The sequence below is a fragment of the Artibeus jamaicensis genome, unplaced genomic scaffold (assembly GCF_021234435.1).
Source record: "Artibeus jamaicensis isolate MK-2021 breed Jamaican fruit bat unplaced genomic scaffold, CSHL_Jam_final contig_519, whole genome shotgun sequence".
Taxonomy (NCBI): domain Eukaryota; kingdom Metazoa; phylum Chordata; class Mammalia; order Chiroptera; family Phyllostomidae; genus Artibeus; species Artibeus jamaicensis.
This window is the reverse complement of record NW_026521871.1, coordinates 51194743-51210109: the sequence shown is the minus strand read 5'-3', so window position 1 is coordinate 51210109 and position 15367 is coordinate 51194743. Positions and strand designations below refer to the sequence as shown.

Below are 15367 nucleotides of genomic sequence, written 5' to 3'. Positions count from 1 at the left end.
TCCCAGCCTTGGCCGCCCCCCCAGTGCCTGTCCCCTGTCTGCGCGGGGCCTCCCGGGGTCCTCCGCGGCCAGCCTGCGCCTGGTGCTCCTGTGCCCGGAATCCCGCGGTCAGGCTGCGGCCTGTGGGTGTGTGACGGGGCTCTGGGCGGGATGCATGCTGACTTCCTCTGATTGCGTCTCAGTCATCGAGTGGCATGAGGTTTATTGAGGACTGTGACCTCCATGATGTTCCTTGGGGGGTAAAGCCCCCGCCTCCACCCCCACCCCCTGCAGCGTTCCCAGTTTATTTCCCTGAAGCTCCGTGGCCTGGGCTTGTTTTTGGTTTTGTTTCCCCTACTTTGGACGTGAGACAGGCAGGGTGGATGGGGCTGGAACAGAGAGGCATCCCCTTACTCTGGTGGGGGTCAGGCCAAGGGGTTTTCCCTGGAGACTAAGCCTTCATTGTGGAGAAGGCTCTGAACAGTGTTCCATGAGGCATACGCTTCCCTGCACTGCAAGACCCGTGGTGGGGGCAGGTCCTTGTGTCCCCACCAGGAGAGCCTGGCAGGTCCCCTAAAGGGAAAGCCTGTGAGTAGAGGCACCCAAGACTCTGCAGCCTTTAGTGGTTTGTCACCCATGCTAGTCACAGGCAGCTACCAGCAAGTCATCAAAATTACCCTTTAAGTGTTCCTACCCATCCATACTTCCAGCAGCTTCTGTTCCAGCTCAGTAGGCCCTGGTCGCTGTATCACTCTGGGTGTGCCCACCCGACTCCAGAATTTGGGGTGGTGACTGCCCTCAGTTCTCAGACAGGTCCAAGAAACGTAGTCGACTTTCAGTTTCTGAGGCTTTTCTCGTTGAATTGACAGAAGCGACAATTTCCGAGCTCTCTACATGTTGAGACTGAAACCAGAAGAGCTCCTAAGTCTTTTTTTGAGGAGACTTCATTTAGTTTTTATAAATCTGTCAGTTACAGAAATAGTAAATTGAAGCATATGTTCAGTAGTAAAAATTCTGAATTTTGCTCCAGGGAAACAGGAAGCAGAATGTTTCGGTAACTGAGCAGACTAATCGTTTGCTCAATAATTAGCAGCAGCGGCAGTGACAGGTCCACGGCAGAGTCAGCAGGAGTCCGGCACCTTCCACCAGCCCCCACCGTTCAGGCTTTCCGTCTCTGCAGGTCACGACCTTCCGTCGTCCCCCAGGCCACCAGCTGGTGCCACTAGTGGCTTGTGCCTGAGGTGTAAACCATTCTCGCCTGGAGGCGGTTCTCGGTTTGGAAGCCTGTTTGGGTAAGACACATTTGCTAAGGAGCACTTCTCACTGCAGGCAGTGACACTGTGGCCCAGGCAGGGCATTTGTATGTGCAGATGATCAGTGTTAATCGGATTAATGGACACTTACAAAGAACAAAAGGAAGAGGAGCTACTTGCTCTTTTCATGATAAACAGATACCACCCGATTTTCAGAAGGCTCCTTTGAGGGACACTAGCATCCTTTGCACACTTTCTTCAAAAGAATACCCGATTAGTTCATTACTGCCAGGAAGGTTTAGAGGCCTGGGCTGAGCTGGCAGTGCTCAGAGAAGTCGATTTGACAAAATGGTAACATAGCAGTTTTAGAAATGAGCGTTTCTTTGTCCTGACTACTCCCCCTGTAGCAGGTGTGACGGTGGCACATCCCGTGAGGCCAGCGAGGCTCAGATGGCTCACTGGCTCGCACTGTGTCCCGAAGGTGTCTGCACAGAGGGCCACCTTGTCCCCAAGCTTGTGCTCTCCCACCCCCACCATTCGCTCAGAGAGCCAGGAGGGTCGTGCAGAACCTAGAACTTCACTCTCAGCTCCTACTCTACTGGTCCCTGAAGGTCAGTTTCCTGCCCCTTGAAGCGGAGACCAGAATGGAAGGGCTCTCAGATCCTCTCCACGCTGAAACCACAGCAGTTCTGATCAGGACCACGGGCAGCACTGTCAACCAGGCCGCCCTTACCTGGGAGTCCTTAGTCTCCCTCTCCTTCTCTCATACACATCGGGCTTTATAATGACCGTGCAGCACAGCTCGGGGGCGGGGGAAGGAGGACAATGGAGGGGGGAGGGAGGAGGAGGAAGCAGCGACCCTGGCACAGATGGGACAGAGGCAGCAGCCCCTGGAGGGGGCGCGTTCCAGAGGCTGGCCAAGTCCAGTGCAGGCCTTGGCACACTGAAGCTGGCCCGGAGCTGGCAGGTGGCACCCAGGAGACAAGACAGAGCTTTTGCCCAACAGTGTCAAAGAAACGCCAGGTGTCTTTATCTCATAGCGGGGACCCAAGGAAGTGGTATTAAATTTGACCAGTTACCATCTCACTTACTTCTGTGCTGAACAAACTGTTCCCATTGCCATAGCATATAAATTAGCAGGAAAACAAAACAAAAAACAAAAACCAGAAAGAAGACAAAAGTCCTAAGGGGAAGGAGTGAAAGCCTGTGAACAGAGAGCCATCCTGGGGTCGCCACCTGGTGTCACATGCCTGCCATGGACCATGAACGTGATCCAGCCATCACCACAGTGAAGGGGGAAGAACTGGCCTCTCCTCTTGTGCCTGCAGCCTGGGGTGCTCACTGCCACGTTCTCTACTCTGGAGATTCTCCCATGTCCGCCGCACCTGACCATCTCTGAGTGGAAAGAATGCTCTGGGCGGCCAGAAGGTGAGGGACAGCTCAGTTGGCCCGGGACTGCCCCCCAGAAAGAGCAGCGACTTCGTTTCCTGTGAGACTTTAGCGCCTGGATCCTCCTCCACCTGTGCTCCTCCCCTGCTGTCACTGGCCAGGCCAGCACTAGGCAGGTGACCTCAGGAGGCTGACCACGTGTCCTCCTGGCATCATGGCAGAACCAGCAGCCTCCCGCAGCCCCTGGAGTGCACCACAGCCGGCCTCTGTGGCTCGTGACTTAGAGGTCGCAGGTGTGTTTCTCCGTTGGGATGCAGTGTCTCACTTCACGGTCCGGTTAGAGTAAACCAAGTAAGTAGACAGCAAAACGAAACCACAAACTGAGGCCCTCCCTTTGCTGCTGGGCCTCAGTTAGGGAACATTTCCAGGCACACAGTTAAGTGTTGCTTGTTTTCTTTCTTTGTCAAGTTATCAAAATAATTGTTGAAAAAACAAAACCAACTCCAAACAAAACATGGCCCTCCCACAGATGACACTTGCTTTCCCAGTTGTCAGGCCCGGCCCGGACTGCTTTGTCCCTGAACGTGGCCCCGAACGGGAGAACGAGCTCTGCAGGTGTGAATCGCCGGAACGCTGGAGAAGGCGTGTCCTTCGCAGACACGGGGTCGCCGAAGCCTTGAAAGCCGGCTTTCTCACCCCGAGACAGGACAACCCCGCCACTGGTGTCCTTCCCCCACCGAGGAGTCTCTGCCCTCAGCAAGTCCCTGCAATGGAGACTGTGTTTCCAAAGGAAGAGAGGATAAGACACTCAGTTTCATTTGATTATTTATTTGCAGCCCTTTAAATGATTTCCTTCCACTCATTTGGTCTAACTGGCATTTCTTTTTCAGCCTCTGTTCTGTTAAGTAGTGAGATAGGGAACAGGAGGTGAGAAACTTTGTGTTTTTACACTAATCAATTACTCTCATGTCTCGCATTTTAATTGACCCTCCTAGGATTCTCCCGTTGCGTTTTTTAAGATTTCAGCTTTCTATGAACCTGTCAAGGCCAACTGCTCATTCATTAGACTGATCTTGGGAAGTGACATAGCCCACGTGGACGGGCCAGTGGTCCGGGCCATTTGCAATGCCAGCGACTCCCTTGGGTGCCTTGTGAGCACCCTCAAGTGCACCAGGTGCAGACCGTAGTCGGGAGCACCATGTGCTGGGATCGTAGGTGCTGCCCCGCCCAGCAGCGTCTCTTGGGGGCCGTTGGGGGCCCACCAGGTCTGAGGATCTGAGGACTCCGTGCCCGATGCTCCTGTGGGACTCCAGAGCAGAGTCCTATGCATTGTGCCGGCCTGGAGGAAGGGCTACCACAGGCGAGCCCCCGGGGGCTTTTCTCACCATCTCAGAGGAGCTGTTCTGGTTCTGGGCCGGACTGGGGTCCTGCGACTTCCTAACTGGCTTCTAGACTGTATGTGGCTGTTACTGTAAGTTGGTGTCACCTGGCCTTCAGGTCTTCAGTAGGAGGCTGCCGTGACCTCGGGCTCAGCTTCCCCCTGGGGCCCGGCAACCCTACACAAGGCGCCCTCCCAGAAGACCACACGTTTCCTTTAAAGGCTTGAGTGCCGGAGTGGAGCCTGCAGTTCCCCTCTTCCAGGGCAACCTGGGGAAGGGCCCCTTGTGGCCCCCGCTTTCCGGATGCGTTCACTGTGGTGCTGACTCCCTGGCCCACCCCTTTCCTTTTTGGGGGTGAACACGACTTAGGCACCTCTCTGCGGCTCCTGTGGGAGACCCACCCTTTGTCTTGGGAGACTTGAGCAGAATGTTCTGCTCCATCAGAAGTTCTGGCAACTTCTCTTGTTTTTTGGTCTCATTTCTTTAGCATATACACTTCTGTCATTTCAGGGGACCGTGGGGAGGCGGAAGAAGTAGGTGTGTGTGCTACCACCTTAAAATGAAAGTTTGTGAGGTTTTTTCCCCCTAAGAGCCTAATTCCATAATTTTTAAAAGTCTCGGCCCCATTAACTGTGGCTTATTAACCCACACCTGGCATGCACTGTGCCTGGCGATCGCAGAGGATCGCAGAGGGTGCCTCCCTGAGGAAGTTCCTTGTAGGCAGCGGGGCCGGCTCTGAACGGAGGGAGGTGCCTCGGTGGACACACCGCTGTAGAAATCAGATGAGCTTTTCAGAATTTCAAGAGCTTGACTCTAATTTGCATTTTCTATTTCGGAAGAGAGGCTTGGGGACACGCTGCTATAAACATAGCCGCTGCGGTCGATCGTATCATGAGTTTTCTAGTTTTTATAAAATGAGGTGGTTCTGCTCACTCTCCGGGCACCTGGCAGGAGACTCCCTAACGTCAGACGGCGCTGCCGTGACCACAGGTGAGGGACGTGCTGCCGGCCGAGAAGGAGACGGCATGTGGTCCCGGGGCTGGTTCCCTCGGGGCCTGTCCGCTCTTCCTCTGCCACTGAGACACCCTCTAATCGTCACCGGAAGCCCGTTGTTATGGAGGGCCGACTCTGTGTGCGTGTTCTAAAATTCTGCCCATCCCCTCACCCCCCCACCCCCGCCTCACCAGTGTTTCTTCTCTCCTTTGTTTGGCATAGAATTATTTGATTTTTTTAAAAAGAAGATTGCTGGTGAAGAGTCACAATCATGGCCCCGAAATTGTCTTCTCTTTTCATGACCAGGCTACAGAAAGCCCACCCCACGGTTCATTTTGAGTACATCGTTCTTTAAATCTGTGTACATTCCTATTTCACATTAGGTTTTCTTGTATTTATGAAAGCAAGTGAAATAGCTGAAACGCTTTTGATAATTTTTTTTCTCAGTTCAGTTAGCATAAAGCAGTCTCTAACCTTGAAACAGATTTGCTGCATGGAAAATGTTTTGAACAGGATTTTTTAAATTAATCTTTTGAAACTGGGTAGATGTCTAAAATATCCTCTCCCAACCGCTGGGACAGTGTCTCTTTTCTGCGTCTCTGCCCCTCTCCCTTGAAGCAGGGAGCCCAGTCCCCAAGCTGCCGTGGCGTCTGCTTAGCCCAGTCCCCAGCGCTCTGGGGCGCTGAGGGTGGGGGAGGACAGAGAGAAAGAGTTGACTGGCACCGGCTAATCAGTTGATTGCCAGGTGTCTGCAAATGGAGATGCTCCCTAACCCTCTCAGCCGTGTCCTCGTGTTTTAAAAATGATGTGTTTAAACCAAACAAACCTGTCACGTTGGTGGAACTTCTGGGTGTGTAGCCAGGTCAGGGGCGGGATTCACTGGGACAGAGATTTGGGGAGGTAAGGATGTGGTGGCAGAAGGCCACCATCTAAGCAGCCTGGCCCTTTATAAGTGCTCTCTATGTATCCGCAGAGCAAATAGATAGGAAAGGATTGCCAGACTGTCTGAGTCGCAAGTCATCTGGTTTCGGTCTGTGTCCTGGGCACAGGGACAGGTGTGGCTGGGTAGGCAGGTTCAGAGCCTGACAGGGTGTGTTGAACTCGCTCCACAAGTGAGGACTTCCTGTGTTCTCTTTCACGTAAGTGGTTTTCCCCATGTGAAAGTGATGCACACCCACGAAAGACTAAAGGCAGGAGATGGCCCGTAGTGCCACCATCTGAAGAAAACCGCTGTGAGGAGCTGACACTTGTTACAAGCACCTTACGTGCAGGGGAAGACCCCTCAGGGTGTTTCTTCTCACTAATTCCCACCAAGACTCCGAGGAAGAGGAGGTGGGTCCACGTTTGTTAGGGGAGAGGGAAAGAGGCCCAGCCGTGCTGTGTGGGGCACCGACAACTGGAAGGCACGTGGTTTCTGAAAAATACAGAAGATCTCTCTTCATGCGTGAATTTGTCTGTTTCTTGCCTGATATTTCCCCTGCAGAGGGGAAGCAAAATCATATCTCAGAGTTGTAGTGGGATGAAATAATGGCACGGCAGCACTTTTTCTGGATTACACGCTTACCTTTTGTAGGTTGTACTCAGGCCCCTGTTAAAGCAGTTCAGTTAGTTCAGAGTTATAACACACGATGGCATCTGATCCATACACTGTCGTCCCCTCGTGCTGCCATGACAGACCCCTAACCAGTGCCCTCCAGTGTCCTTGGTCGTGGCAGTCGCATTTCTGTGCGGGCCGCCCATCTCTGGCCTCTCCAGGGCTCTTGTTGATACCAGGCCATGCCTGGGCTGCCCTGGGGTTCTGCTGATTTTCAAGTCTTTGGATTGAATTATTACTTGTTCTGGTTGGATGCTGGCTTCATCATTTCATGCATCTCCCAGGAAACATCGATGTTATTTATCCTTCATCCTCCTTTTAAAAATGTCATAGTTAAACATTCATTTCATTTTTTCAGCTGCGTTTTTTGTTGTTGTTACTAATTCAGTGCAACATTTCTTAGAGGCTGTTCTGTCTCCTTCACTGACATTCCTAAAAGTCTTTTACTTTCTTACCTTTAAAAATCATCTCACAGCTTTTAATATTTAATAATTTGTGCTATCACTGAAGAGGCAACTTTAGGGTCTTGTTCGTTCCGATTCCCGTGGGCGTTGATCCTGGACCACAGGTTAGTGCCAGAGGCGGAGCGCCGTCAGTACGCCGAGGCTGTGCAGCACAGGACAGGCTTGCCCGTGGAAACGGCCCTGGTGGCTTGTTTCTGTCCCGCAAGAAAAGACATGTAATTATCAAGTTCCTATCCTGCTGACAGTGGGAACCTCTTCAGGGCGTCGAGAGAGAACGGAGATAAGATGGCCCAGTTGCAAGTTCCCCGTGTAGTAAAGGCACGCTCTGCATCTGATGGAGGATGCACTCGCATTTCTGTGTGCCTGCCCTGCAGTCTTTGTGCATCACCATCCATCATTTCATCAGTACTCACCGATTATTACATCCTGAAGGAGGCTACACCAGACACTCGAGGGTACAGAGGACCCAAGGCAGCTTGCATCTGGACACGTGTGCTCAGCACAGGGGAGGGGGCTGTTGGGTGAAGAGTGAGCCAGCTCTGCAGTGTTGGGTGCTGAGATGCTTTGGTTAGCAAGATACAAATAGGAAAAATACGTTTTGTGGAAGACTTTCCGGAATAATCTTTGTTTTTTTTTTCTATAAAACATTGAGGGTAGCCTATGCTATCAATTTAAGGGAATAACTGGTTTTAAAAGAATAAGCAAGTCAGTGATGATTGAATGGGCCACACTGGGGTGGATTAAATATGGTTCGTGGGCCTGGTGGGTCTTTGATATGTCACAGGCCAGTAATTAGTGCCCCAGAATAATGAGAGGGCTCGCAGATTGCTCGGCTACTGATTTGTTTCCTTGCACACACGGTCTAAAGTGGCCCATCAACGTGTACTCTTTCTGCTTTCCAGCACGCGCTCCTGGCTTTGAAGTTTATCCTTGCGTTCGCCATACCCGATAAGCCTCGGCACATCCAGATGAAGCTGGCCAGACTGGAATTCGAGTCTTTGGAGGCACTGAAGCAGCAGGTAAGGGCAACCTGAAAATGAATGTATTTCTTTAGCAAATGCCAGCGGACAGAGCTCCGAGGACACACTCTCAGCGTGTCCCACCGCCGTGGCCTTCCCAACTCAAGTAGCCACGAAAGACCCCGGTCTAGACTGGCACAACCAAACCAGCGTCCTAATAATGTGAGTGACGAATAGGTTCAATGAACTAAGCAAACTAAGCAAAGCAAAAATATTCCAGCAATGTTAAATAAAGAATAGAGCTGGCATTCAGCAAAAAGAACAGAGATTTCCAAGAACCGCCCTAGGTCCGCTCCCCACAGTTTCTAAATCTGCCTTCCACAGAAACATTCAGCAAAATGAAGTGAGTAAACAGAACCCTAAATATCTTGCAGAATGAGAGAGAACAAGAAAGTGTGGGCAGAAACAGCAAAAAGTGCCAAGAAGCAGAAAGCTCTTCCCAGTGACTTCCACATTCTACCAGCAACCAAAAATAAAGTAAAATAAAACAGAGAATCGACATCTCATGCTGGAGCTCACCAGTTCTCCCGCACCTTCTGAAAAGGTCCTTCACCTCCCTCGTGCCGCTTTCAGACTCACTGGACACCACGTATTCTTCTCCTCCTCCTCTCTCATCCTTTTTTTTTTTTTTTTACAAACTTTCATATGCCTTTTTTTTAAGGAAAAAATGTAAACATCAGATGAAATCTTTAGAATGAAGTTATTTTCACACAATATGTATTTCACACATAAGGCTGAGGCCACAAATTGAGTGGGGAAAGGAAGATGCAATGTGATGTAAGTGGAATTTGCTTGGAAATTCCTCAGTAAAACTCAAGGTCACAGCGAGACCCAGAGGAGGACAGGCCTGCAGGCTGTTAACTTGGCACCTCTTCGGTATTTAAACTGTTCAGCTCTCATTTAAATGAGAGGCTGAGGCCACGAGGGTGAGGGACAGAGAAGTAGATGTCCCGTAGGGGTGGGCGGAGCCCAGCCCCGCCGCACAGCAAGCTCCTCCGACTTTGCAAGGAGCCCGTGGGCACAGACCATTGCCAGGGCCCCAACCCGCCGATCTCAACCTATGCGAGTCCTCCTTCCTAAAACACAACTGTCTGAGGTGCCCACCTGTCCCGGCTCCCCCGCTGCCCGTGCCACCTGTCGTTTCACAGTTGCCCTCCTCCTGCTTTGCAGAAAGAGGGTGCACCTCTCAGCGTCTTGAACCCTACCTTGTCCTTTGTCACGGGGTGAGAGCGGGCCTATCCAGACAGAGGTGGCCCGGGCTACGCTGCATTCCACAAAGGCACCCCCATCTCCCGCCCCCCAAACCAGATCATCTCTTTAGGAGATACATTTCTAAAATGTATCCAGAAACTTATGCCCAATAATTGTCAGAGCGTATACTATGCTCATGTAATTTTCAAATCATTTATGCATCAATAATAATTATAATGACCCATCAGTCCAGAAGAAAATTTTCCATTTTTGCAACTATTTAACTTTTGGTGAAAATTTTAGATTCAACTTAAAATTGTGTTGGAAGGGCATGTAAAACCCCCAAATTTTAAGGGGTGTGTAAGCAAAAAATTTTTAATTGTAAGCATTGCCTTCGGCAGAGTTTTTCCCCACTGACTACATTCCTAGTGAGGTTTTTCAGATCGGGGCAGGCAGCTTCCTGCGGGCGTGTACACACATCAACTCCAGGTCAAGGCCAGGTCTGGCTCCAGGTGAGGAAAGCTTTCCTCCTGCTCAGGAGTTCACGTTGTCGTGTATTTGTCTGAAAGGGGCTTCGCTTATGTTGGACATTATTAGCATGTCTCAGGTTGCTGAAGGCACTTACCTAAAAGCCCTGCTACAGAGCTGTTAGGTTAGCTTTTGGAGGACTCTCAGATATCGGTGCTTGTTACGAATTTGGCCAGATGATCTCTCCAGTCATCTCAGCTCCTGGGTTTCCGTATCTTCACATCCACCCTGCCCGACAGTGAAGCACAGCTCTACTTCAAAGGCAAAATTTATGCACATTCATCTCCACGGAGAAGTGAAGCGCTGACCAAAATTCCATCTCCTATTATTTGAAAAGAGGAAAAAATATCTTAAAGATGTTAAGTCTCTCGGGGCTTTTCTCTCCTGGGGGCAGAGATGTGGTTCTCTGATTAATGTCACCCGCTAAGAAAAGCGTGGTTTTGGTGCTGGGTGTGCTGTTAGGGTTCTGGAGGGACAGGCGTGTCTGAAAGGTCGACTTGCTGTATTTATCAGATGCCTTTGGACATGGCATTCCTGGCTCCCACGAAAGGCTGCCAAAGTAGTGCACATGTGGCTGGGAAGCTTCCAGTCCCTTGGGGGCCGAGATCAGGGTTTCTCAGGCCCGGGGCTGCAGCCACGGAGAAGTGGTCCTCCCTTCGCTACTTTCTTGGTAAAATTACCATCTGAGGACACAAGGCCCTCACGTCGTGCTGGCCCAAGGCCGGGCTGCGCCGTCCGCTCTGCTGCGTGGACCCAGGTCTGTGCCGCTGTCCGTCAGAGACGGAGATTGTCATCACCTTTCCCGCTGTTCTGAGCCCCAAATTTCAGACGGTGCTAGGTACGAAAGGTCACCGGCTTGTGCCTTCCAGAAACTCAAATTAACGGTGTGTCTTTTGTTCACTTGCTGAACTATTGACATTTCTGGGATATAGAATTTTTCTTATTTCTCTTTAACCTGGCATTTAACTCTCTGCTTTGTAAATAAGTAGAGCCTCGGCCCACTGGGCTGCTCCCAGGGGGCGAAGGCGGAGAGGGCTTCCGCCCGGTCCTCCCGTCGGAGACAGAACAGAGTTACTGCAAACATGCCTCAGAGTGAGCCATGTGAACGCCTGCCTATCTCCAGACTCACTGTGAAGTGAGTAGGAATTGACAGTAAACTTGTCATTAGAAATTACTGCACGTGATTGGTTCTTGTGTTTACTTTAAATTTGAATTGCTACTTTTCAGCTCAATTCCCATCCAGTAAACACGATGGAGAAATTGGAATTCATCAGAGTCCTTACATTGGGCTATGCCCCTTAAATGGAGAACCTTTGACAAATACATGTGACTAGGCCCCATCCCTGAAGCTTTTGTTGTTGTCGTTGTTTTATTATTTTAGAGAGAGAAAAAAATGGATTGGTTGTTCCTCTTTTTTATGCATTCACTGGTTGATTCTTGTATGTGCCCTGATTGGGGATTGAACCTGCAACTTGGCGTATCAGGACGATGCTCTAACCAACAGAGCTACCCAGCCAGGGCCACCCTGAAGGGTCTTATTCCCTAAATCTGGGGATGGGGGCAGGTGCCTACATTTATAAAACCCTTCCTATCACTCCATGCCCCCTCCTCAAAGCCCCAGACGCCGGCAAAGACAGATCCCAGAAGATAGATCCCAGGCCGGGTTAGGTGAGTGCCAAGAACAAGTGAGTTCTGGGTCAAGTGCAGCCGCCCTGAATGAGCCAGGCAGCCGCTCTGGGCCTCAGTTCTTGGTTTGGAAAATAAAGGCTGGGCTCCACGGTCTGCGGGAAGGCTCCGACTCTCACGTCGACACCCAGCACTTCTGTGGTTCACCCAGCCTGGGGAAGGGCTGGCCCCGGGGTTCCAGGGACTCCTCTCGGCGTGACAGCTGGGGCAGCGGCAAGTGCGGGGGCGGCTGAGGAAAGGTCCTGAGAGCCGTTCTCTTGTCAGCGTCAGACAGGAAACGGTGGCGTTTTTAAATGTGTGGGCAAATCAGACAGAGCCGAGGTGAGAGACCACTGGGAAAATAAAACTGTTTGCTTTGCAAAGGGCATTTTCCGATGATTGGGCTTCAGTTGGTGAGACCTTTACAGAGAATTCTAGACAGTAAATACCATGCTAGTGATGCCCTTTTATTTCTTTTCAAATTGATTCATTTGACCCTTAGTAATTTTAAGATCCAATCAGAAACAGGAAGGGGTCGCCGGACAGGGTGGTCTGGGCACAAGGACAGGACGTCTGCGACACCCGGGTTTGGTCACCACTGGAACCCGCCTCTGGGCAGCCAGCCCTCCCGGGTGCTGCCGCCCCACAGAAGCCAGAGCACTGGGTCCGTATGGAGCCTTTGAGAAAAGTAACAATTTAGGAAATCAGCTGAAAGAACAGGGAAAGGACTTTAGGGTGCCACAGGCGTGGGACTCCTGACAGGACGGGCTGGTGGCCTGCCGGGATTTTGTCCCGTCTCTATTTGCTAGGGTGAAGGGGACTCACACCAGTCTCAGTGGTTCCCAAGAGCCCCTGAACTTCTCTTCCCCGCACTTGTACTCTCACGTTAGGGTAGATAAATCAGCATCGTTAATGGAAAGTTAGAAGTTTTACACAGAGAATGAGCATGCGCAGTGTTTGTTGAATATGTGATCGCATGTGGATCGGTCAGCATGTCCTTCAGAATGAAATGTTGCATCCAGATGAAGATTCGGCTTCTAGGAAGGCCCGGGGCAGGCGGTGCCGGAGCCTCAGTCCCTGGGGGGAGGTGGCCCACATCCCAGGACCCAAGTTCGCTCCCAGCTTAGCAAGCTCTCGAGGTGAAGGTAAGCCAAAGTTGGAAGTGTGTCGGGAGTTCAGGCGGCCCTCCAAGCCGATCTGTCATTTTTCCTGTGTCGGGGGGTTTATCTCACAGTTCTGTGCGGCTTTGGGATGAGCAACTTGACCTTTCTGTGTCATACCCGTTTTCCCACACTTTGGTGAATCCAAGGACAGTGGTGTCGACTGTGTGAGGTCAGGTGAGGCTGGAGCGAGGCGGCGTGACTGAGACACAGTGGTTCGCAGGGTGGTGGGGAGGTGATGGTGGTGCTGGTGATGGTGGTGGTACTGATGGTGAGGCTGGTGGTAATGGTGGTGATGATGGTGGTACTGGTGGTGATGGTGGTACTGATGGTGGTGGTGGTGGTGGACTACCTGATGCTTGGGTGCCCTGCGTCACTGGGCAAACCAAGGAGTAATCTGGGATAGAAGTGGTGCCATTCAACCAAAGGAGACATAACTCCACCTCTGCGGCAGCCCCACCCATTTCCCTGACCAGCTGCACAGTGATGATAACAGGGGAGTAACAGCCGGCACAGGTGGCCCGTGCGCCAGGCACTGTCCTGAGCCTTCTGCTTGAGCCGCAGCTCCTCAGACCAGGTGCTGGGTGGGGTCTGTTAGCCTTCTGCGTGTGACTTACCTCCAGTTCACAAAGGTTAACTTTCTTCAAGGGTGACTGGTGCCGTAACAAATCCTGGCTCCTGGTGCCGCTGCGGCCCCCTCCCTTGTCACTTCCTCTTCCCCTTGGGTCCGGCAGGATTGCACTGCTCATGGATTCCTCGGCACCCTGCTACTTTGGGACTCCGCCATCCACTTCACAGACCCCACCCACATCCAGCCGGGGAGTCTCCCCTTCATGTGTGACCCAGGGACCTGGTGCTCATTTCTGTGCATTCACCTCACTGCATGTGGCCAGGTGACATCTTACTGCTGTGTCCCCACACCCAGCACAGGGCTGGATGCCCAGAAGAGTATGAATAAGTCTCCACTTAATCGTACTGAATTTGTTGGCTCATACCCAGTCGAGAAGCTAATATTTTAAGTAAATGACAAATGATGTTCTCAAACAAAAAAGAGGAATCTTAAAAAAGGTACTCTGGCAAAATGGAGACTGGCTGCGTGCCTTCCTGGGGCCACTGGGGAAGAGAACACATTCTGAGGATTGGATGTGAGCGCTGAGAAGGACCCCGTGCCCAGCCCGGGACAGTCCCTGCCCTGCCGTGGGTGTGCAGACTTTCCCCAGCGTTCTCCGTTCTCACTGGAGAAAACATTCTTCAAAGTGCACAGAGGCACCTAAACATTAAAATAAGATGCTTCACTAAAGCTCCAGGGAGCTTTTGATCATTTTTGTCTTCCCTGGTCAATTTCTGTAAATTGCTACTTATTTCCCTGGTTTTCTAAGAAAAATTGAAAATGTGTGTGTCTTAATTGTTTGCCCGGATGTAAGAAACATGGCCAAGTCAGAACCAGATTTATTTTTCCTTGTTGAAATTACTGAATAGGTCACGAAACAGAATAAAACAGAGCATTTTCCTAGTCACCAGGCGCACAGACGGAACAGCGCAGGCAGGGGGCCAGAAGCACAGACCCGGCCCCTACAGAAGGACCCGGCCAAGTCGTGGCCCCACGTGTCGTTACAACATGTCTGTGTTTGTAAAGGGAAAATTCACTCTATGATAAATTCTAGAGACTATAGAATGCCAAGCACTGTGTACTTGAAAAGCAGTGAGATAGGTCTTGGTGAGATATTAAAAGTTCTTAGAGACCCAATCCAGATTTTGTTCTAGACTAGTAATTCTACTGCCTGGAGAGAAATAATTTCATTGTGTTTAGGGTCAGCGGGTGTGAGAGGGGGTCCTGCTTTCCAGATAAATCCTGGGGCACTCACATATGCACCTATTTACTTGTTGTTTTTACCAAATATTCTGGGGTATAGAAGACTGTATGGTTGGCTTCGTCAAGGTCAAGGTGACCAGACTAGACGCTTCCTAGGGACAGGATTACTCCAGATGCAGCACTGTTATTTGTTGGATGAATGAGTCAGGAATTAAATGCTCATCACTAGGTCAAAGCCTCATTCTTCTGTGCCTTTTTCTGCTACTAAATTCTGATCCTTTGACCTTGAAATTCTCCTCTGCGTGTCGTAGTTGGGATTCAGGAAGTCATTACAGAGTACTTACCATGTCAGGAAACCACAGGCTTTATTTTTAACTTTTGAATTTAATTACTAGTAAGTTGCTAAAATAGAAAATCTTTTATTTAATATTAATAAACAGCGTTGATTTCCATCGATTTCCAATGCTATAGAACCTCAGATGTGATTGAATATTGTGTCATGCAATGAACGTAAACCTAAGAGATTGGGGTGAAAATACAGTGATCAATAGACTAAGAAATTTAGACTTTAAATCCCTGGGAACAGGACATTTAGTGATTTTTCTCTTGTCTCCTAAGACTAGAATGCGGAAAACCAGAAGTGCTTGGACTTAAGAACTGTTTGAGCTTCTGAATTAAAGGAAAATAATCACTTTACATTAATAATGGCTCTAAGAACACGTATAGTATATTATACTGAATTGATACACAGCCAAAATTAAAATACAGGTATTAAAACTCAGCAACAAATATTGAGTGCATTCCGTGGTCAAAGCAAAGAATGTAACATCAAAAATGCCCTGCATCAGAGTTGAAAAAACTCTTGATCCTGCTCCGAACCCTGCTTCAAGAGGCTAAGGAAAGGGTTCTTAACCCTGGGCGGCTGCTGCCAAGCTGGTCC

General features: G+C 50.4%; 1 protein-coding gene across 4 annotated transcripts in view; it reads left to right on the top strand.

Moving 5' to 3' along the window:
- ANO10 (anoctamin 10) overlaps window positions 1–15367 on the top strand; it is a 115613-nt gene that overhangs the window by 76381 nt on the left and 23865 nt on the right. For 3 of the 4 annotated variants that reach the window (XM_037148228.2, XM_053669331.1, XM_037148229.2), the window contains exon 12: window positions 7954–8070. In XM_037148228.2, coding sequence (XP_037004123.2) covers window positions 7954–8070 — 117 coding nt within the window. Of the gene's footprint in view, window positions 1–7953; window positions 8071–8444; window positions 8557–15367 lie in introns of those variants that run through there. The other variant, XM_037148230.2, reaches the window with a different exon arrangement.